This window comes from Penicillium rubens, assembly GCF_028828025.1.
Source record: "Penicillium rubens strain IBT 27055 chromosome Unknown utg000003l_segment0_segment0, whole genome shotgun sequence".
Classification (NCBI taxonomy): Eukaryota; Fungi; Ascomycota; class Eurotiomycetes; order Eurotiales; family Aspergillaceae; genus Penicillium; species Penicillium rubens.
The window spans coordinates 513,538-535,961 of record NW_026890601.1 but is presented as its reverse complement, the minus strand read 5'-3'; the positions used below and the strand labels follow the sequence as shown (position 1 = coordinate 535,961).

The 22,424-nt window shown below is 48.9% G+C and overlaps 10 protein-coding genes across 10 annotated transcripts; 6 read left to right on the top strand and 4 right to left on the bottom strand.

Moving 5' to 3' along the window:
- Positions 1–1,030: 1,030 nt before the first annotated feature.
- On the bottom strand, positions 1,031–1,282 carry N7525_006399 (uncharacterized protein; the record flags this gene model as incomplete). Its single annotated transcript, XM_061213712.1, has 1 exon — positions 1,031–1,282. The coding sequence occupies one exon, from the start codon at positions 1,280–1,282 to the stop codon at positions 1,031–1,033; it is 252 nt and encodes an 83-aa protein (XP_061068143.1).
- Positions 1,283–1,502: 220 nt separating this feature from the next.
- Positions 1,503–3,854, bottom strand: N7525_006398 (uncharacterized protein; the record flags this gene model as incomplete). The annotated part of the gene is made up of 1 exon (XM_002569074.2): positions 1,503–3,854. One exon carries the CDS (start codon positions 3,852–3,854, stop codon positions 1,503–1,505), a length of 2,352 nt encoding a protein of 783 aa, XP_002569120.2.
- An 832-nt stretch (positions 3,855–4,686) lies between these two features.
- N7525_006397 (uncharacterized protein) lies at positions 4,687–6,222 on the bottom strand (the record flags this gene model as incomplete). The annotated part of the gene is made up of 1 exon (XM_002569075.2): positions 4,687–6,222. One exon carries the CDS (start codon positions 6,220–6,222, stop codon positions 4,687–4,689), a length of 1,536 nt encoding a protein of 511 aa, XP_002569121.2.
- A 199-nt stretch (positions 6,223–6,421) lies between these two features.
- On the top strand, positions 6,422–7,894 carry N7525_006396 (uncharacterized protein; the record flags this gene model as incomplete). Its single annotated transcript, XM_002569076.2, has 2 exons — positions 6,422–6,523; positions 6,767–7,894. The coding sequence occupies 2 exons, from the start codon at positions 6,422–6,424 to the stop codon at positions 7,892–7,894; spliced, it is 1,230 nt and encodes a 409-aa protein (XP_002569122.2).
- A 1,019-nt stretch (positions 7,895–8,913) lies between these two features.
- On the top strand, positions 8,914–9,329 carry N7525_006395 (uncharacterized protein; the record flags this gene model as incomplete). The annotated part of the gene is made up of 2 exons (XM_061213711.1): positions 8,914–9,289; positions 9,319–9,329. 2 exons carry the CDS (start codon positions 8,914–8,916, stop codon positions 9,327–9,329), a joined length of 387 nt encoding a protein of 128 aa, XP_061068142.1.
- Positions 9,330–11,855: 2,526 nt separating this feature from the next.
- N7525_006394 (putative isoamyl alcohol oxidase) lies at positions 11,856–13,740 on the top strand (the record flags this gene model as incomplete). Its single annotated transcript, XM_002569079.2, has 2 exons — positions 11,856–12,343; positions 12,417–13,740. The coding sequence occupies 2 exons, from the start codon at positions 11,856–11,858 to the stop codon at positions 13,738–13,740; spliced, it is 1,812 nt and encodes a 603-aa protein (XP_002569125.2).
- A 1,270-nt stretch (positions 13,741–15,010) lies between these two features.
- N7525_006393 (MDR family MFS transporter) lies at positions 15,011–16,950 on the top strand (the record flags this gene model as incomplete). The annotated part of the gene is made up of 2 exons (XM_061213710.1): positions 15,011–15,277; positions 15,349–16,950. The coding sequence occupies 2 exons, from the start codon at positions 15,011–15,013 to the stop codon at positions 16,948–16,950; spliced, it is 1,869 nt and encodes a 622-aa protein (XP_061068141.1).
- Positions 16,951–17,333: 383 nt separating this feature from the next.
- On the top strand, positions 17,334–18,420 carry N7525_006392 (EXPERA domain-containing protein; the record flags this gene model as incomplete). Its single annotated transcript, XM_002569080.2, has 5 exons — positions 17,334–17,441; positions 17,485–17,734; positions 17,811–17,974; positions 18,035–18,254; positions 18,308–18,420. Coding segments are annotated over 5 exons (855 nt in total), but the record flags the coding sequence as incomplete, so codon positions are not given.
- Positions 18,421–18,669: 249 nt separating this feature from the next.
- Positions 18,670–20,199, bottom strand: N7525_006391 (putative MFS transporter; the record flags this gene model as incomplete). Its single annotated transcript, XM_002569081.2, has 1 exon — positions 18,670–20,199. The coding sequence occupies one exon, from the start codon at positions 20,197–20,199 to the stop codon at positions 18,670–18,672; it is 1,530 nt and encodes a 509-aa protein (XP_002569127.2).
- A 379-nt stretch (positions 20,200–20,578) lies between these two features.
- On the top strand, positions 20,579–22,270 carry N7525_006390 (putative extracellular lipase; the record flags this gene model as incomplete). Its single annotated transcript, XM_002569082.2, has 2 exons — positions 20,579–21,184; positions 21,239–22,270. The coding sequence occupies 2 exons, from the start codon at positions 20,579–20,581 to the stop codon at positions 22,268–22,270; spliced, it is 1,638 nt and encodes a 545-aa protein (XP_002569128.2).
- Between the last annotated feature and the right edge of the window lie 154 nt (positions 22,271–22,424).

The following is a 22,424-nucleotide window of genomic DNA, read 5'->3' as shown; positions in this document are numbered from 1 at the left end:
TTGTAGGGAGAGAGTATGCCATTTCTCTCCATTTGGATCGTTAACAGCGGGCTATAGGATGTCGGTGTTAATCAGATTGTGAAGTTTGTGGCTCCGTAGGACCTTTTCCACTTGGTCTATCCAGTTGTCGAAATCGGTTCGTTCTTTCAGCGGTGGGGTGAGTTTGTAGAGATTGAAACTCCCTACTTCCGGTAGACCAACAGCTTAGTCTACAACAATAACATCTTGCTTAGTATACCAGTCTCGGTCTATAGTAGGTTGGTTGGAGGATTCAGCCATCGTGGCTGATGAAAAATGAATGCAGATCTCAACGTGAGATACTACAACAAAGCTTCTTTGTCAAGGATAAAGAGATAGTACTCCGGTGAGATACTCTCTTTGTCAAAAGTGATAAAGAAGTCAAAAAAGATGCACCCCTCTTTGTCAAAGGGTATATGCAAATCAAAAGCTTTTGAGAAGTGCAATCACCATGCAAAATTCTCAAACAAAAGTGAGAGAAATACTATCGTAGTGTCCTCCAAAAGTGAGAGATATAGCCTTCAAAGCTATTCTCAAAGAAAAGTAAGAGATATAGCCTTCAAAGCTACTCTCTTAATGAAACAAGCAAGAAATAGCCTATCGTCAGTGCTATTCTTGATGGTGAGGCTCCCCCGCGGGGAGATGCTCATGTAAAGTCTTTGATACAGCAAAGAGTTTACAGCAAAGGGGTAAAACGAGGGCCTCATAACCTGTTGAGGCTACGAAGGAGGACTGCTAGTGAGAACTAGCATGGAGGGAAAATCGGGAAGAAGATGCGTACTATGAATCTATGGAAAAACAGGCTGTATATGAAGCCTGTACTAACAAAGGAATGGCAAACTGACAAACTGACATATCAAACTGACAAAGCAAAAGCTCAGTCTGCACAAAGGGACAAAGGCATAAAGACATACCATACCATGCATGTCAACATTACTTCAGTATTATTATTTAGTCGTAGTTCTTTCTGTCTGTATTAAATTAATATGGGATTCCTGTTACGATCTGCCTCCTAACCTTCGGCAGTTGCACGTCCTGTAGGCACAAGACGACTTCCTGGACAAGAACCGTCCTCGAAACACTCAAGGAAGGGACGCTCATCCACATGAGCAAATATAATATACGAGGAGTCGGCGGGCTGGCCATCTCTATTATAACGGTCTAGCTCATATTCAAAACATTCAAGACATTTCTTTACACCTTGATATTGGCATCTTGGTGTTGTAGGAGGAAGACCTTCTTCTGTGAGAATATCTTCAGCCATGATGTTTGAGGAAAGGCTTGAGGACACAGTGGTTGTCATTTATGAGGTTACAAGGGATGGTTGCCGTATCTGTATTTTTGTTGACATATGGCATAGCCACGAATCCGTTCGTTCATATGTTGACGTTGTATTGATTCTTAAATATGTTGGCAAACCATAAATGATTCTCTCAACCAGTACGTTTAGAATACACCATTACCTCTCCACATCGTATAAAGCTTCACCCATATTGTTGCCTGGGCCGAACGATGTCCGTTGCGCCCTTGTCGTCAGCAAGCCTCCCTACAGAAGTCGACATACTGCAAGGATCCAGACCAGTATATGTTGGGATTTCGACTATATTCAGAGGCCACGTTGCAGCATGATGCGACAATTCATTGTGTAGCTCATCCAGCTCATGCTCAGAGGCATTCCGTTGGTGATTAGGGAAGGCCGAGTTCTCAAACAACAATTCAACATGTTCATGACGTGTATGGTTTGGCAAGTTGGGAGTGTGCCTCACTCTAATTTTTGCCATCTGCAAGAAGGTTTTGCGGCTCTCAATTCCGCCGCTGGTGTTGGCCAAGACATCGAATGCTGGCTGGGAGGTATGCGAGAGAGCGATGAGTTCGGCAACCGAGCCCCAGCTGCGTGATGTGCGGTGGCTACGAATGACGTATATAACGTGGACAGTAGCCATAAGGAGGTGAGTGAGGAGAACTGTCATGGCAAGATATGCTGCCAGGGAGCCTTTAAATGAGAAACCGCTTATTTGCATGCTCGCCTCAATTGTTGTGAGGTTCTCGGGGTTGACGGCGGGAATTTCCAAGGCAAGCTTGTTTCCTAGGATTCGTTCCTCAAAGTCAGGCAAAGGGTTGTAATTTGCTAGCGGCCACTGAGAGCTTGCTCCTGAAGTATTGAACGCTCGATAACTTCCGGTACGGCTGAGACCGTCCACAATCACGCTGCAAATAATGGCTTCAAGGAGAGCAACCTTGTCTTGACTCCCAGATCGCTTGTCAAGCCAGTCTGCGATAATTGCATTAGGAGAGGAGCCTAGGCCAGCATTGAGTAGGATACTCTCAATCGTGGATGGTCGCCAGGAGCCCACATCAAGATAGGTTATCGGAGGCGTCAGGAGATTAAGCCAGTCATCCCCAAGGGATATCCGACCATTATTAGCGGCTTGTGACGTGGCGGACCATGCAGGCGTGCGATCGCCATATTGAATGTTCCACGGGTACCATCCGGTCCAGAAGTTGTATTTGTCGGTGAACACCGTCGACGGGACCCATCCAGCTTGAGCTGTGCAGCTGACCACAACTCTGGATGCCTCGTTGGGTTCCCACGGTGTCTCAAACACACCTCCAATACTAGCTGCGCCAAATTGAGGCGGCAGATGAACCCATTGGAATCGCAAGTGATCGACAGCAGTATTGTTGAGACTTTGTACGGCAAGTGGTAAGCCTTGGGAGAAGTGGAATCGACCATCGATAGACGGGAAGTTCACGGTGTTGTCTGAGTGCAACAGCTCCTGCGGGTTTTCACAGCGGACGACGGTAATCCCACTCCTGGCATTGGCAGAAATAATCCGATCATCAACTTGATCGGGGGACATGCCTCGTTGCGATACCGAAGCCTTCCACCAATCGGTTGCGAGTTTTTGCAAAATTACCACAGCAGCTGCATGTGGTTGAATGAGCGTGGTTGCATCACTGTCGCCCTTTTTGCTGTTTCCTAGCGCGTAGAGAGGAGGGACTTGGGACGAAGCGCTGGATACCGGCCAGTAGAAGTTCGAGCCAGAGAGATCCTTCGCATAAGAGCGAACATCTTGCGCACGAAAGTCGGTGGAATTGACAGTTCCCCAATGCTTCCATAGAGAGTGAAACCCACCTGCCGGACAGATTCCCAGGTGAGTCGAGTCGTTGCCGTTGCAAAATGACCGAAGCTCCGACAAGTTTCCCGACAAGTCGGCTGGCCAGAAGTCGGTCTCCGATCCATTCAAATAAAAGCGAGTACCTCCAGCGGCCCAGTCCTGGGATTCGGGCACGAGGAGCACCGCACTTGCGGGCCCAGCTAGTGCAGCCGTGAGCCCAGCCACAATGACGACCGTGACAAACATGACCCTCCTAGCTTTATTGCCATGATCGCCGATGTATTTCAACGAGCCATAAAATTCTGTCTTAAAGAAGTATTCGAAGTTATTGAAGCTCAAGCCGGAGCCTACCAGGCCGAGAGATAGTCCATCCCCAAAAAGCAGCTCGGATCGGACGAAGTGTAGAACAATAAGGCCGAGACTATTCACAATCATGATCTCGTGAGCTTTCGCAGCCAACTGGAGGAACATGAGGTTGATGGTCTCAGACCTCACTGGCGACATTAGATCGGCTCCCAAGTAAACGCCTTTCAGGTTCAAGGTTACGATTGCGATGGTGACCAGGATAGTGATCAGGTGGCAGGTACAGCGTCGCAGTGCCGTGACCACTGATTCGGTTATGATGACTTTTGGAGGCTCTTCTAATTCGTCGCCGAGCGTGCTGAGAGCGCTGGCATCGCTTTTAGCTTTCTTACATGCAGCACGAGGAGTCCACATCCTCGTCAACAGTCAGCCCAAGGAGAGAGAGGACAAAGACCACCCAAAAAAGGGGTTGGGATTGAGCGTAGGAAAGGAGCTCCAAGGCAACTAAAGAGCAAGAGATAATATTTATTTATTCGAAGCAATATCGTAGCTAGAGAGATTTCCGTTTCGCAGCCCAGTCTTGAGCGGCTCTTGCCAATGTTATATTGTTCATTGAAAGACAAAGCACTCAGACGGGTTACGGGTTACCACCAAGTTGTCAGAGATCTTACAATCTGTGAAGGCCATTACCATTCCCGAGACATCCTCACACGTGCAATGAGGACCATGTCCAGAAGTTCAGATAGGTACGCGGGTAGGATGATGTTCTATTTCATGATAGGACCGGTCCTCTTCCACGTAACCTTCCATTGGTCGGTTTCATTCCCCCCTTCCCCTGGGCTCCAATCTGTCACAAACAGAGTCTGAACATCACCAATTACACACCATCCTCTATTTTCCTGAAGTTTTAAATCTCTGGGCCAAGGGATTTGTGGCTTTTGAGGAGCGTTATCCCTGTCTCATCCCAGAAGTGGTTTGATTTTGTTGGTTACTGTGGGCTGTCTTTCTCTTTTTTTCATTTCTCTCGTGCTATGGAGAGTGGGAAAAGGATGATATTTCCTAAGTAGCTAACGATGGCGGATAACTGAAGAGAGGCGGTGAAACCCGCAACATCTCGGTAGGGAAGCACCATGTATGAGACAATCAAACAGCCACTCCATCTCTTTAGGGCCACATTATTAATAAGGATGTGTTGAGGATGTAGAATCGATTGAAGATCGGGAAGAGTCCACAAGAGCGATAAAAGCTACGAAGAGGAATTGGGGCGCTTCTCTGTGACAGGAACGCATGCCCATCCGTTCGAAATCAAAGGGTCCATCGGGTCCGCGAAGCAAAAGAAGTTAGCGTTCGTAGAGTCCTTCATGGCCAAACCGGCCAAATGCATAACCCCACATACTTCTCCATCCTCCAGGCAAATCGATTCCTCCCCTGCACGCTGTAGCCGTACAAGGACTGAGCCACAGATACCTGCACGGAGTTGTGGAGCAGACGTAATCACGGGGTCGTTGGTCGCATAAATGCCTTGGTACATGGTGATATATTTCCCGTCGGGCGGGTTCTCTTGTCTATCATGGAGGAAATCCTGGCCTCTCTTGCGTCCCAGCACCCGCACTCCGGCACACAAAAGGCGCTGCCGGCCGGTAACGAAGCTGTCAATGAAGAATTTGTCTCCTGTCCGAACCCCGGTGAATGGGATGAGGGTTTTAGCTGCTGTTTCGATATCTAAGAATCTATTGCTAAACGCAAAAGTATCGTCCAGCTTGGCAAGTCCTATATCGGTTTCGTCGACACGTTCAGTCACATAGCCGACCCTCGACTTTCCTTGTAGCACTCGGAAATGATTCGGATCTCCTAGGTGATTCAAGCTTTCGTCGAACTCCCGATCCCAGCAGTGACACACAACGGTAAGCCTCTGCTCCGAATCCTTCTCCACCAAGACCCCAGCGGAGGCAGCATCCTCTTGATCAGAACAAATCATCGCTCCAGGATTAAAGCACCCTGTAGCAGAAATGTAGTCGGAGTCGTCTGAAACAAAGGTTTTCAAATCTGCTGGCTTAGGGGCTATGAGCTGTTTCCACTCGGTATTAGCGAGCAACCCATTTGAGTAGCTTAATTCTAGCGCGAGATTCCCGAAGGAACACGGTAGAGCCCCGACTCTCTCTCTCCACGTATCCTCATCGACCTCGTCGAATTCAACCACAATGGTGTTGAATATGAAGGAGATAGCTGCCGCTTGCGGGAAATGTTGCGTGAGAACCATAAGGAGCGTTTCTGGCTTTGGCATCCTATACGGTTTCAAGTCCTGAACCAGATTTTGGTCCACGCGAACGAACTTGTCTATTTCTGTCTCCCCTCCAGAAGAACCAGGTATGAGAGTGGGCAGCGGGTCATCCATTCCTAGCCAGAAGGCTAAGCAGCCCGATATGGTAAAAGGGCGTTGACCGGGATCCGGTCGGTCAGAGCAACGAAGGAATATAAATGGCTGCATAACCCACATATCTTCCACCCCGAAATGCTCTCGTAGGTATTCAAAGAGCAAGTCATGACAACTATCCCCTAAATATGGTGTCGATCCATCATGATCAAGCAGTGAAAACTCGTTAAAGTCGAGGGCGGGTGTTTCAATACAATACGCTGAGTTGATTGCAGATTCCCCAGTTTTCACGATTGGGGACTTGGACCTGGCCCGAGGCGGGAGGGATGAATGCCTAGTCATAACTGGGCTGAATGATGGTCGCTTTCGCCGGTTCTGCTTTAATGTCAAAGTTGATGGGCTCGCCATGGTGATATTTCATCAGATGAGATTAATGGCGGTGATAGAAAGATGGTATAAGAAACGGGTTCCAGTTGGCGGGGACTAGGAAAAAGGTGTGGGTCCAGGGCTCCACCTGGGCAGGAGAAATTGCTTACCTAATTTTTAGTCCGGTTGCTAAACGGGCCCCACCGCCCCTCATTGGTCCACCCTGATCTTCCCAGCCCACATGATCCCCGGATCGCCATCTCAAATCTTCCCCCTTTATAACCTAACCTTCTCCAGGGCTCCAATGGATTACAGAGGACTCATTCCTAATATTTACCACCCAGTTGCTTTCTGGGAGCTTGACACGCTAAGCTATCTTCCTCACTGGGCCCTGTGACCACCCGACACACGCTCTTGTCATTGCGCGCCGGCCGAACCAATTGGCTCTCCCCCATATGCCTTTCGCTCGAACGAGTCGAAGTGGACATGGCTGATTTCTTGCGCCCTCTTCCCTTCGGCAGAATCTCTCGATCGACCACTGGCCTCTTATTTTACACCTTCTCCCTTCTCTACCTTCTCTCCCTAGGCTACTATCATTTCGCTAGCTACCGAGATCCCACATCCTATTTTTTCAACCCCCCTTCGGGCCTACGAGCGGCGATATTCGTCAACGAGAATTACAGAGGCGCAGGAATTTTTGCGTGATGCCGTTACCATCGATCAACCAACAAGGCCGGAAAACGGGGTCCCTACGATCTGTGTTGGAATAGCAACTGTCCGTCGGAGGGGAGAGCAGTATGTGGGCTTGACAGTGGCATCCCTCCTGGCTGGCCTGACCGAGACGGAGAGGGAGAGCATCTTCCTGGACCTTCTCATCGGCAACACAGAGCCATCGCAACATCCAATATATTCAGAAAACTGGGTTGAGACACTGCCAGACCGCGTACTGACGTACCGGCAAGACGATCCCGACTTCGAGCGTATCAAGAAATGGGAGGACGATGGCTGGTATCGAAACAAGACGATTTACGACTATACGCATCTGATGCAGGACTGTTACAATACTGGCGCGCAGTATGTGGCGATGATCGAGGACGATACGTTAGCGGTGAGGGGCTGGCTCCCATCCGCCTTACACGCCCTCGATATCGTCAAGCAACGGACAGCGAATGAGAGATGGATCTACCTGCGACTCTTTTACGTCGATGACCTCCTTGGCTGGAATTCGGAGGAGTGGCCGAGATATTTGACTTGGTCGTTCGCGATTTGGGCATTGCTTACAGGGATGATGGTGGCGGCCAAACGATTATTCAAGCGCGAGCTGAAGACGTTTCCAGCGAGCGCGATTTGGACCACGTCCTGCGTTTTCATCCCCGCCGCTATCGCGCTCCACTTTATGGCGGGGAAACAGACAATGTGGCCCATCTCTCCCGGCGTCCATGAGATGAACAGATACGGATGCTGCTCGCAGGGTCTTGTGTTTCCTCGTTCTATTATACCCGACTTTCTTGAGCGGACAGACCTCACGGCCGATTGGCTGGTGGACATGATGGTGGAGAAGATCGCAGATCGCGAGGGATGGACACGCTGGGCGGTGGTCCCATCCTTACTGCAGCATATTGGGGCTACCAGTTCCAAAGGACATGGGTTTGATGATTTGGCGAAGACTCTATGGAACTTTAGATTTGAAGAATACCCCTACATTGGTATATGAGAATCACTCTGGTACAAGACCCGAGTTATTATGATATAAGACTATATAACCATGGTGCCATTAAAATAATACCATCTAATATGGTTTTGCATTGAAATCCAGGAAGATCTTTTTGGTGGAGGAAGTCATGTGCGAAAGACGATGTTCGAAAAGAGACGGATGGATACTACTTGGCCCAGTCGATGATCAAGAGCTCTAGGAAGCTTATTCCTCGTTGGATCTTAGGGATCAAGAACGGTATATTCGACGGGACGGTGAAAGAGCTACTCCAGAAGGTCCGAAAACCAAGGCTATATATAGTTCTTGTTCGACCAGATGATCTTTATATTGCCTCACTTTACCACTCGCAAGTTTGGAGGCCAGATTTCTTTGGATTCTCTATATTTCACAAACATCAGAGTCGAGGGTGCACTCACTTCCACCTCATACACCTCTCACTTGTTCCCTTGGAAAGTCAACGCCAATTGCAGGCATTGACAAGTTTCACCTAATAACCTCCACATATACAATCACCTCTCACTTCTCCCTCCACAAAGCGAACAGAAATTGAGAGCATTGGCAAGTACCGGGAACAAGGTAAACAGGTAAGGGCCATAGGACCCGAAGGATTTGGCCGTGCGAGATGAATATAAGGCTAATATCCCAACAGTCATAGAAGCACCGCGAGCGAACGAGTGCTATGCTGTAGGAGAGAAGACCTCCTCTCCTCCGGGTGACGATATCAAAGAGAATGTATACCCGGACCCAATATATGGAGGCTTCGGAGAAATCGACAGGGTGCCGGCCTACTGGGCAAACAGAGCCCTGATAGCCCCGTGGGCGAGGTGTTATGTCATCCAGGCTGATGCCTGGTTTCCCAGGTGTCAGGCCTCACTGTTTGCTAGCTATATTAGCTAGCTTCCATCTGTCAGAGAATCCATCTCTTCCTTCTTCTCTTTCTCCCCTTCTGGCCTTGCCAGATCACGAGGGCAACAAATCAGAGAAAAACCGCAGGAAACCTGTTATATCACATGGGATCCATGCCGCTCCTTCGGGAGCCAACCTTGCAGGAAAACGGAAAGAACAACAAGCGGAAGATGGTGGACGGGGAACAGTTCAACGCCCAAGTTGGGAGAGCCCGCCATACAGCTGAGGCTATGATTGCATACGCCGTGGGACAACGGCTTCCCCTTGCGGACTCATGTGAATGCTGCCAGCGGAACGATGGAAAATTTGCTGCGCGTGCTTGTTCCAGGCCAGGAATACTGCTCAAATTGCCTATGGGCGCGAAGGGAGGATCGGTGTGTGTTTTCGAGTATGGTCAAACGTGGTGGCGCCTATCAGAGCTCAGCTTACACGAGACTGGTGACTTGACGACATTTGAACAAGAACAGTTGGAAGTACTTGTTGGTACAAGTGAGTTACTAAATATACACTTCTCTCAGTTGACTTCTGATATACCAAACTCCTATAGCTCTGCAGTTTCCGTCGGGTCCCTACATTACTTCGCGAAAAGAAGCAGATCTGTTTATCCGACAACTTCGCTAAAGTAATAAAGTGGTTAGATACGAGGTATCACTTCGTTTAGTATATAGTCCGGTCTAGTATTATCTCCCTCACACTAATCGTAAGCGCGGAAAATGTAGCGGATATATTAACAAAGCCGCTCGGAAGGGAATAACTCGAGAAGATACGAGGATATATAATACACAGCGAGAAGAAGTATTAAAGCTTATATATATTAAAAAAGAAGCCTTTAAGAGTAACAGAAAAGGTGAAAACAACGATTGAAAAACCGACAAAAATAAGTAGTTTTTCACTATAGCAGCCAGAAATGGGAAATTGATAGTGCTAACCATGGTTTCTGCTTCGGGATGAGCCCTACGGGGGTGTGTTGTGGTACCTAGGTAGGTACCTACCTAGAGACCCCACATGTGGGTCTAGTCTCCACCCTTAGCTAGGCAGTAGATAGTTGTGGGAAGCTCGCTTCCCTCTCTTCCTAATATAACTCTCTCCCATCTGCTTCCCTGAGCCTACATACTATAGTCTCACCAGGAACTTAAGAGCCGAACGGGATAGGTGAGCGGCTTTGTTGAACTTTACGTCCGTGACCGAAACAGAATGCCGATTTGTCGGTAACGAGAGGTATATCTAAGTATCCACATGTCAACAGTCAATCTTTCTTAGGCAAACGTATGTGGAGGGTTTCAGCTGCTGTTTCGATATCTAGGAATCTATTGCTAAACGCAACAGTATCGTCAGCTTGGCAAGTCCAATATCGGTTTCGTCGATACGTTTCGTCACATAGCCGACCCTCGACTTTCCTTGTAGCACTCGCAAATGATTCGGATCTCCTAGGTGATTTAACCTTTCGTCGAACTCCCGATCCCAGCAGTGACACGCAACGGTAAGCCTCTGCTCCGAATCCTTCTTCATCATGTCCCTAGCGGAGACAGCATCCTCTTGATCAGAACAAATCATCGCTCCAGGATTAAAGCACCCTGTGCAGAAATGTAGTCGGAGTCGTCTGAAACAAACAGATCCCAGACGGAACCACCAGAGATGATTCTTCAGGATGGCAGCTTTCGTAGTACCACGGCAGGCATCGAACGTCACTTCGGTAACGCAGCCCCGTATACTGCAGCGGAGTTTGCGTTGTACCTATCTGGTCAGCTTCAATGCTTGAAACTGGGCATTCTCTTTGAAAATGAAATGAAAGTGAAAAATAAGTCAAGTGAGAATAAAGTAACGGGATGGACGTGGGTAAGCTTACCTCGGGATATTCAGAAGGCTGCAGACCTCTGGACATCGATCCTTTCTAGGAAGGGGATGAGAAAGGATCTCCCTCCAGTCTCGCTGGGACTTAATTGGCAGCAAAGGACACAAGGGGAGAGAGACGAAGGTTGAATTTTCTATCTGTGTGAGACTAGTGGTCTGGCAAAGCCAGGAGGGGAGAGAGAGAAAGAAGGAAGAGATTGATTCTCTGACAGATGCAGGCTAGCTGACATAGCTAGCAAACAGTGAGGCCTGACCTGACAAACCCTGGCTGACCTAACAACTAGCTAATCTACTAGTCAAACATGCGAAGCTTGACAAATAAGGCATCGGATAGATGGCCTGTCACAACAAATACTACTCTCATCCCTCAAATACAGGGCTGTTATTCACCGCTGCCTCTCAATCAACACAGCGATATTTCTTAAGTTCCACGCCTGCCTCAATTGCGAAAGGGGAACCTCGACACCGATCTCGTAATAGCCAACATGTTGCACGTGAATCAAAATGAAAAAGAACCCGACCTAGTGCAAGGAAGATGGTGGACAAATTGCACCCCTTGGAGATTCTCATGCCGTTTTTTACAAACTCAAAAAGGGCACGCAGAAAGGTAAATCCAAGTTTAGAAGCCAGTAAACCCCTGGAATTTGTACTTAGGTACGACCTTATTAATTGCCTCTGGTGGACACCTGGGAAACCATAGGCTTCCGGGGTAGATCTGTTTCTGAATGCCTAACGGGGAAATTTGGCAACGAGTACGTACGCGGAGATGAGTGTACCAAGGTTAGATATGATAAGCTTACAAGTACCTAGGTACCCAAATATTACCCGATGAGGTAGCCTTATATCCACCTAAGCCCTAGCCCAATGAAAGCTTCGCTTTATATAGTTCCTAGGATAAACCTTCTTCAACGGCTGTTTGTGGTAACTTGTGGCACTGAAGCTAAGAGCCCCATGGTTGCTGCCTACTTGATATGGAGCCCTACTCCATTTCTTTAGCTCCGGTGGGTACCGGTGCTCAGTCATTAATGGAGCCTGAAGATCGTCGGTCATTACTGGTTGCGCGTTTATCGTATCCGTATCCAATATACCGGGTATGGACTAGCGGTTAGTGGACGATAGTACTTCATATAATGCGCATTCTTTATCCTCTCATCGCTGTTAAACATACTTTCAAACACTACGCAGACGAAGTTCTCATCGAAAGATGCGATCATTCCTCCATACACATGTATTTTATCTGCTGGCATCGGCTGGCCTCCCAGCCACATCTGCCACGCAGCATTGTAAAGCTTCACCGGGAGACTCGACTTGGCCATCCATCAATGAGTGGAATGCCCTGAATCAATCCATCCATGGCACCCTCATCAAGACGGCGCCTGCTGCTTCGTCCTGCTACCCGGGCAATCCATTCGGATCGTCCGAAAACTGCACGGACGTGAAAAATCACTGGTCGTATGCCGCATATCATGCTATGTGGCCCGAAAGCGTTGATTACTCTATCTATGCGAATAATTCGTGCTTGCCACCTGGAGTTGATGGATACTCGAAGAGCAAGGGATGCAGTATTGGTGGTTTGCCACAGTTTATTGTGAATGCCACAACTGAGCGGGATGTTGCTACTGCAATGAAATGGGCTTCTGACCGAAACATTCGCATTACTGTGAAAGGAACTGGACATGATCTAGGCGGCCGGTATGTTATTTGCCCGTACATTGGTTCAAATATTCTTTTCCTTTTTTGAATGTTTCTAACTGGATCCTAACAGTTCCACTGGCGCCTATGCACTTTCTATCTGGACACATAATTTCAAGCACATCGAACGGAAGCCGAACTGGCGGCTACCCGGGGCCAATAGTACCGCCGATGTGGTAGTGTGTGGAAGTGGAAACAACTGGGTTTCAGTCTATACCGCCGTACACAAGATGAATCGAACAGTCGTGGGTGGTGAGGATGCCACCGTCGGACTGGGAGGCCTGATCCAAAACGGAGGGCATGGCCAGCTTTCGAGTCACTACGGTCTCGCATCTGACCAGGTATACCAAGTCACGGTGATAACTGCCAGCGGCCAACGCCTCGTCGCCGATGATGTCCAGAACCAGGACATTTTCTGGGCTATTCGTGGTGCTGGTGGAGGCCAGTACGGGGTAGTGACCGAATTTGTTCTGAGGACACATCCTGTGCCTGCGAACGTTGTGGCCGGTGGGTTGTCATTCTGTCCAAGCCAAAACTCAAAGGCTAGCGAGATTGCGTCATGGGATGCGTTGGCTGAAGTGTCGGCTCGCATACCCGACCTGATGGATATCGGTTTTACGGGCACGGTGATGGGCCTGACCGAGGAAAATGCAGTAAAATATCTTGGGCTGAAAGAAGTGTTGCCTGGTGCCTCGGCTGTTATCAGCTTGACTGGCTTCAATATGACTGTCCAAAGGATGAATGATACTCTGAACAAATTGGCTGCCCGATTCGACTCTGACCATTTGAAGATTACCTTCCAACCGCTTTCTTCGAAGAGCTACTGGTCCTCTACGAAGCCAAACCCTTTGGCCAGCGCCTCCTCTGGAGCCGTCAGCCTGATGACTAGCCATCTTCTGGGCAGACGCGAGCTTTCCGATATCCCTAAAGAGCGCCTCGTTACCTATCTCCAGGATATTCTAGCCTCCCAGGAGCGTAATGCAGGCTCCATGCTGTTGTTCGGGCTGCAGGGTGGAAAGGGAACCGCTCATGTTCCCGAGTCAAGACAAGGAAGTGTGCTTCCCGCCTGGCGCTCGGCATATGCTCACACTATGGCATATGGTGTCTCGGTGAATGCCACGGGTAATCCGAGCCAGTCATTGAAGGCAGGATCAGAGTGGTTGGATGCCGCCCTGGAACCTGTTTGGCAGAAGTGGGCTCCTGAGAGTGGCTCATATATGAACGAGGGCAATCCTTTCAGCAGCAACTGGAAGCATGACTTCTATGGAGATAACTATAACCGCCTTCTGGAGATCAAGCGCAAGTATGATCCGCAGGGCAGCCTTTTTGTCTGGAGCGGAGTTGGGAGCGATGAGTGGAATTACGACTTGAACAGTGGTCTGTTGTGTCGCGTTTAGAACCCACAATACTTTGCACTGGAGCCTGCTCTGGTTGTTCACGTACCCACATCCAGCCTTTGATATCTTTGATCTTCCGTCGTGTCGGATAGGGTTCCTTTCCAGCACAATCGGCTATTGGGGCGTGGGATACGCCCCTATTAGAAATAGTTATAATCAGCCCGTTTCCGAGTTTATCAAACGAAGGTGCTGGTTTGAACTCGCAGATGTGCCTAGAGATAGTTGGATTATCGTCTTCCATATTAGTGAACTGCGCAGACATATATTTGACCACTGAACTTGTGCTAGACGATCATCGATGCACTTGGTATGCATGACATGTAATTGGAGGCTTCGGGTAGCCTAAAAGCGGTCCACGGATGACAGATGACAAGTGGGACCTCCGAAATATTGGACCAGACCTTTGTATGCCAATCTAACACTGCCAATGTAGTCAGCATATACGCAACATGACCTGGCGGGTACAGGTTGACGGTGTATGGGGCGGTATGCCGGTTCAACGGTTTAGATCAGCACTTCAGAGATCCCACTGTCCGCATCTGATCATCAGATCCGCTCGGACCCAAATTTAATTTAAGATAAGTACTATGATAATTCTGTAGCTCTGTGGCCTTTTCAGCAGAAATAAGTCGAAGTCCGATACCCTTTAGGTGTGCGGTGTGCGAATCGAACAGAGACAAGCAATACCAAGCAATACCAAGACATACCCCTAGTGGAGCCTGTGGTCTTCCCCAAGGAATGAATTGCTCCCGGTATCCCTGTATGTATACATTATGTAGCTTCGAACACCGAATCTTAGATGGTATTCCACCAAGGGACTTTGTTCACGGGGACTCTACTCCGTCCTCCGTCGTCCGTACCTACCTAGGTAATACCCTCTTCTCCTTGGCGCTGGGTACTTTCCTCCTTTAATTTGAGCCCAACCAATCACAGCAGAGGGGAATCCACGCAAATTCAAGTAGGCAATCACACTGCATTCTGACTTCGGACTCCTACCTAGTTGACCCGAGGTCGACTCTTTCGACTCTTTCGACTCTTTCCACGGCTCTGAGGATCCAAAGTTACCTAGGTATCCTTACCTTTTACGCTTCCGGACTATGTATTTTTCCTTTTCTACGTAAGTCCATCTAGAACCCCCTTTAGGAATATTGTTCAAGTTTGTTCTGTCTTCTTGTCTCTTTCATCTATTAATATTCTTTGTCCATCTGATCCTCTCCTACCTCGCGATTCGTCTTTCTCGATAAATGCAATTTCGAACACAATAGGCGTGATGGCGGAAAGTTCTCGAGAAGCGCAACAGGAGAAGCAGACACCAACATCGAGACTATCACCGGATCATCAGCAAAAATCTGTTGAACCCGAATCTGAAGTCAAACCATGTCCTCAAGGTCCTTCAGGTCCTCCAGGTGACCCAGGTGGCCCAGGTGGTGGGAACCCCTTTGGGCCGGGTATGGGTCCCCCGGTTGAGTATCCAAAGGGTCTCAAGCTCTACTCAATCATCGTCCCCCTTTACTTTACAACCTTTCTCACGGCACTGGTATGATATTTTTTCTCCTAGAAGGTCGTTCGGTTGACGTGTTTGATCATTGACTTGCCTTTCCACGCTAGGATCGCACCATCATCGTGAACGCCATTCCCAGTATCACTAAGCAATTCAACTCCATCGATGATATCGGTTGGTACGGTAGTGCCTACCTGCTGACATTTTGCGCCTTTCAACTGCTTTTCGGCAAGATTTACTCTTTCTATAATCCGAAATGGGTGTTCGTGACCGCCGTGGTCATCTTCGAAATTGGATCGGCTATCTGCGGTGCCGCGCCCAATTCGACAGCCCTGATCATTGGTCGGGCGATCGCGGGCCTGGGATCATCTGGGATATTTGGTGGCAGTGTGATCATCACCTTCTTCACCGTCCCATTACACCTGCGGCCCATCTCCTCGGGCATTGTCAGCCTCGTTATTGCCCTCGCATCCGTCACAGGCCCATTGATCGGTGGTGGCTTTACGGAACATGTTACCTGGCGCTGGTGCTTCTACCTCAACCTACCCATTGGTGCGGCAGCCATAGTGGTCGTCATGCTGGTACTCAAGATGCCTCCGGCGCGCAAGGCCGGAACTCCTATACGCGAGCAGTTTTTGCAGATGGACCCGCTGGGAAATCTATGCCTCATGCCGGGGGTTGTTTGCCTGCTTCTTGCTCTGCAATGGGGCGGGGCGACCTATCCCTGGAATAGCGGACGCGTTATCGCTCTTTTGGTTTTGGCAGCTGTGTTCCTGCTGGCCTTTGTTGGCATTCAGATCTGGCTTCCAGACACCGCCACCATTCCACCCCGGATCATGAAGCAGCGCAGCATTGCCGCCGGAGTTGTCTTCACCCTGATGGTCACTGCAGCGATGATGACTTTCAACTACTACCTGCCAATTTGGTTTCAGGCCATCAAGTCTGCGACTCCTGTCCACTCAGGTGTCATGATGTTACCCACTGTCATCTCATCTGCAGTTGCCAGTCTCATATCGGGTTTCGTAATTAATCGTATCAGCTACTATACACCGTTCATGATCGGTGGATCAGTGCTTATGTCTATCGGGGCCGGTCTTATGACAACCTTTACGCCACATACGAGCGCAGGCAAATGGATCCGCTACCAGATTCTTTGGGCGGTTGGATGTGGAATGAGTTTGCGTCCCATCCCCTCACTTTTATTCGAGGCGCTTCTAACATACATCCTAGGCATGCAACAAGCTTCTTTGGCTGCTCAAGCCGTCCTCCCTCGTCCAGATGCTCCAATAGGGATTTCCTTGGTCTTTTTCGCGCAGTCGTTAGGTGGTTCTGTGTTTCTTTCCGTGGATCAGGCCATATACAGCAACAAACTGTCTGCCAACCTTGGTGACCTCGCCAATGTGACTGCTAGCGGAGTAACGAGTATTCACGATCACGCCAGTTCTCGGGACCTGCCACGCTTCTTGGCCGGATACAATGGGGCGGTAATGGACGTGTTTCGCGTAGCTTTGGCGGCTTCCTGCGCATGTGTTGTGGCTTCTGTTCTTATGGAATGGAAGAACGTAAGGGCCGAAAAGGATGCCACGGGAAATCCTCCTGGCCCCGGTGGGCCGGGTGGCCCTGATCGTCCTAGTTCAGGAAAGGAACCGTCAACTGCCAGTGGAGAAACAACTGTGAAGCCAAACGGTGATGCTAGTGCTCAAGTTTAGGCCATGGCCATGCCATACCACTCTGTCTACTTGGGCAATGCATTTTGTCTGCAAGGCTACTACATGGTGAAGTAAAATTGGCTCTAGCTTAAGTGTGGTGAATTCTTTCCGAGACACCAATTGCTACTAATTGCCATACTCGCTTCTGCCCTTCTCTGTTCTATAGCAATCCTCGCCAGATAGACCGATTTATTAAATAGATCCTTCTCAACTATCGATTTTAGTGTCATTTTATCACTTCTACCACACCAAAGGCTTGGGATCACCTTTCCCAGCCCCCAAACCCAGAATTAAATAGGTTTTGACTGCTACTCTATCTTTATGTCTGTTGTAAGCTTTCCAAGGGTAATATCTGATTAGCAATACATTCTGAATAACTAGCCCGTCAGGTCCACGCGTGGGTCGACTCGGACGTTGGAGTATCCGAGGAAGTCTCGGTGTCCGCGGACCCCGAGGGTTTCTTGGATCGATATAAGTATCACGAAATGTCTGTAAGGTACGTTCCATTACAACCCTACATCTCTCCTGTTCTAGCAAGGAACAACAGGTCTAATGGCTGATCCACTTCAGCTCGCCAATGCGGCAACCTCGGTTTCTCACAACTACTATCCACCTACCATACATCTACCCCAGTATGTGGACAATGAAAGCTCTGCAATTTCGATAATTATTCAATTCGGCTTTCTGTGGGCAGCTGTATTGGGACTAGCCTTGATTATCATATCTCGTGTGCGACCGACTGCAAGTCAATCAGATAAGCTTGCTTTTGTTTGGATGTGCCTGAGTGAGTTCTACATTCTCCATTCTCCTTTACTAAATAAGACCTTCGACCATAAGCTTACCTATATACGACAAATTAGCGGGATTCATCCATCTCTTTTTCGAAGCATATTTTGTCATAAATCACAAAACACTCGCAGGCTCCCAAGAGCTATTCGGTCAACTATGGAAGGAGTATTCTCTTTCTGACTCCCGTTACTTGACATCCGATCCCTTCCTCATCTGTATGGAAGCTGTTACTGCAGTGCGTCCATATATCTCTTATTCAAAGACGCAATTTACATGTTACTGACCACCTTGCTAGTTCGCTTGGGGCCCTCTTGCCTTCTGTATCGCATATTGCATTGCAGTACAGCATCCCGCACGTCATGCGCTACAGCTTGTGATTTCCGTGGGTCAGGTGTATGGTGATGTCCTTTATTATGCAACGAGCCTGCTTGAAATCTCATACTGTCGACCAGAAGGATATTACTTCTGGTTCTATTACTTCTTCTTCAACTTCATCTGGATGCTTGTTGGTTGCTGTACGTATTTGTTCCCATCTGTGGTACTTGATTTGCTGACATATTTTCCTTAGACTATGCGACGCAGAGCATTACGGAGATAACGAAGACTTTTGCGAAGCTGCAAGAATTTGGGAAGAGTCAGAAAAACTTCAAAACGGACAATGTTCTTAAGAAAGGGGACTAATTTGGAAGGAAATCAATCTGCTACAAATTTGTAATTTCAATCTACCGCTATGTTGAATTGACGAACAGCGGTTAAGCACCGTCCTGCGATTCCTACGAGAACAGCCCATGGAGAGCTCAAGCCAAAATTTTAAGAGGACGATGACAGCGTGTAATTAGAAACAACGAACGGAAAATTATATTTCAAAGGACATATCGAAAGTTTGGGTTCTGTCAGCCGGTTAGTGAAAAGATCACAGAAAGGAATGAATTATAGACAGTCACCAACCTCAAAATCTGTTAGGTCTGCCCCAGCGCTCTGGTCAGTAGATGACTCGACCTGGCCCATAGCAGCTGCAGCTGCAGCATCTCGCTGCTTGTTTCTGCGAGCCAGCATAAAACGCAGCAAAACAGCCAACGCTGCTTGCGCAGACGAGCATGACAGGATGAGCTTGACTCCAGTCTGGTATATGGGCGCTTCTTCTGCCAGAAACGCGTGTGGTCCGATGATATTTCCGGCACAGTACGCGAAAAATACAAATGCAACACTCGTTGTACGTTTCGTATACCCACCCAGATTGGTCGCTGGCATCTGTAAAGCCAGTACCAAAGAGCAGACGTAGGCGCCAATGATATAATAACCAAACAACACGCCGATCTTGTACGTCTCATGGTCCAACTTCCATAGCAGGCTGGCGCCGACTATCGTCGGCATCAGGTAAACGAACATGACGACGGTTCGGAAGTTTTTGATTCGAGAGGCGAGATATGTCCCTCCTAGGATATAGAAGATCTGGAATCCTCCAAAGGGAATGCCCAAAGCGACAGCAGTGGCCGAGTCATCGGTCAACCCCTTGATAATTAGTTTGCCGAAGCTTGCGATCCCACCATTTACGACCTCGTTCAGGAGGGTGAACAAGAACAAGATCCAAACCTGTGGATCCATCAAAGCTTCGCGGATCTGATACCATTTGATTTGGTGATTTATGATACCGGTCTGACCGAGTCGACCGCGGCCGATAAGGAGGGCCTTCTCGTCCAGCGTGAAACGCTTCGATGAGATAACATCATCCGGGAGGAAGAATAGCATCACAATTCCCCAGACAAGTGTAATCCCTCCCAGAATGAGATAGATAGCTCTCCATACGGCAATGGTGTCGATTTGTCCAATTCCATAGGTGAGAATGCCACCCACCATAGCGCCCAGGCCGTTGCAGCTATAGAAGACACCGGCACGGAAAGGTTGCTGAGCACGTGTGTACCACATTCCGATCATCATCATAAAGCAAGGGGTGATGGGGGCTTCGAAGACTCCCAGAAGGAAGCGGCAGATAGCCATTCCGGTGAAGGAGGAGCAGGCGGCGGTAATCATGAGCATCGATCCCCAGGCAATAATGTTCCCGGACACGACTTTGGCAAGCTTTGTTTTCTGCGCGAGCATATTCCACGGGTATTCGGAGACGAGATATGCAAAATAAAAGATACTGGCGAGCCAGCTGTATTGCTCGCTTGACATATTTGTCGAGGGGAGAAGGTCGAACACCGCAGAGTAGGCAAGTGCTGATTTGTCGATATACTGAAGCATATATGTCCCGGAAAGTAAAGGCAGCAGAACAAGGTCTACTTTGCGGACCAACGCCTTGTTGCGCGGCTCGTCGTCCAGGAGGGCCTGGATAGCCTCTTGATTAAAGCCATGTTGGCGGAGGAAGACCTCTCCTTCATCGAGATCCGTTATAGCGCCAATTTGCACATCTTTCTCGTTGATAGTATCATCCACGGGAGGTTTCTTGTCGATCTCCATATTCGCAGCTCAATGAATAATAGTAAATAGTAAATAGCAGAAAAAGAGGGGAATGATGCCCATATAGTGAATCCAATACCCCCTCAAGGCCGTTTAGCCATCTTTTCTTTATCTTTAGGGTTTATCGGCTCCACCGAGATAGGAAATCCCCGCACGGTGTAACTTTCCGAGCTCCTCTTCCAAGATAACCCTCACGGTGCTATATCTTACTCCCGACTACACCAAGATACCAAGATAGTCCCCCGCACGGTATAACCTCGGCGTTACTTTTGACCACCGGCGAGATAGCAATCCCCTTGGTCCTATATCTTACTTCCGACCCCAACTCTTGTCGCTCTTGATTTCCCTTCATTGGTTTACCATTGAACCTTGATACGCCATGACTGCTGATACCAAGCCCCCTTCCGTCACCCTGGTCCAAGGCCGCGTGGTGGGGACCCAGCTCAAAGACTCTTTTCCCCAACCCGTCGACGCCTTCTTGGGAGTCCCGTATGCGCTTCCTCCTGTAGGGGATCGACGCTTCAGACCAGCATTCAAAGTCCCCAGCTCATCAGATACCATTGATGCGTCCAAGTATGGCCCCGCGGCTCCTGGAAAAGCACTCCTCTCTGGAGGACCCAAGCTTGTGCAGAGTGAAGACTGCTTAACGGCGAACATATTTCGACCGGCTGGCAGCAATGATACGGAAAAGCTCCCTGTCGCGGTCTATCTCCATGGCGGTGCTTTCAATCGGGGTTCGGCAGCTATGCACAATACTGCGTCCATGGTGGCATGGTCACAACGCCCCTTCGTTTCCGTGAGCTTCGGTTATCGCATTGGAGCTCTTGGATTCCTCCCTTCGAGTCTGTCGCAGAAAGAAGGATTGCTGAATCTTGGATTGCGTGATCAGGTGCATTTATTGCAGTGGGTTCAAGAGAATATTGCCAATTTTGGCGGTGATCCCGCCAATGTCACTTTGTTTGGTCTTTCTGCGGGGGCGCATTCGGTGACTCGCCTAGTTTCTGGTTTTCCAAATATTTCATTCTAACCACAGATTTAGATTGGCCACCACCTCCTCAATTACGACGATAACAAAGCACCATTGTTCCATCGTGTCATTATCGAGTCTGGAGCACCAACTTCCCGCGCTGTTCGCCCATATAACGCCAAGGTCCACGAGGACCAATTTGCGGACTTCCTCCGAGAAGTCGGTTGCCCCGCCGATCTACCCGAAGCCGAAATCTTCCCATTCCTACGTTCGCTTCCTAGCTTGACTGTTACAAATGCCCAAACAGCTGTTTTTGACAAGTACAACCCTTCCCTTCGGTGGGCATTCCAGCCGGTAATTGATGGAGACATTATCCCTCGGAAGCCCCTCGAGGCATGGGAGTCCAAAGTCTGGAACAAAGTACCCATCATGACCGGGTTCAACAGCAACGAGGGAACAATGTACGTCGACAAGACAATGTCAGACGCCTCCCAATTCCGCGAGTTCTGGCATAATCTTCTGCCCGAGCTCTCGTCTTCTGATCTCGACACAATCGAAAAGCTCTACCCTGACCCCGCTGTTGATCCCACATCACCCTATATTGAAGGAAGACAGGGCGAGGGCCTCGGACCTCAATATAAGCGTATCGAGGCTGCATACGGGCACTATGCGTATGTGGCACCAGTCCGCCAGACAGCACAATTTGCATCGTCCCAAGGTGCTCCGGTTTACCTTTATCACTGGGCGCTACCTAGAACGGTCGTCGGTCGAGCAAACCATGCCGATAATATGTACTACGAAACGTATAACAGTGATATTACGGGGATTTCAGAATCGCAAAAAGAGCTGTCTGGCACACTTCATGCATACTTGACTAGTTTCATTACAACCGGTGATCCTAATGCTGTGCCTGGTCGATATGCACAAAGACCGGAGTGGAAGCCCTTCCAACCGGCGCATAAAAAGATTATGATTTTTGGAGAGGGAAATGAGGAACTGATCGGAGGTAACGTTGCTCCCCCTGCGAAATGTGTTGCGGATGATTGGGCAAGAGAGGAGACCGAATTTTGGTGGTCAAAGGTTCCGATTTCCCAGCTTGCTTAATTGATATAGAACGGATATTTCATTGTATACCTCGGCCGCAAGGTCAAATTCAGTTATTTTCTTTTACTTGACCTTTTCCTTCGTGGGAATCACCTTCGCTTAGTTCATACCCTTGCATCCCCTAGGCCATAGATATTTACAGACCTCAGGAATT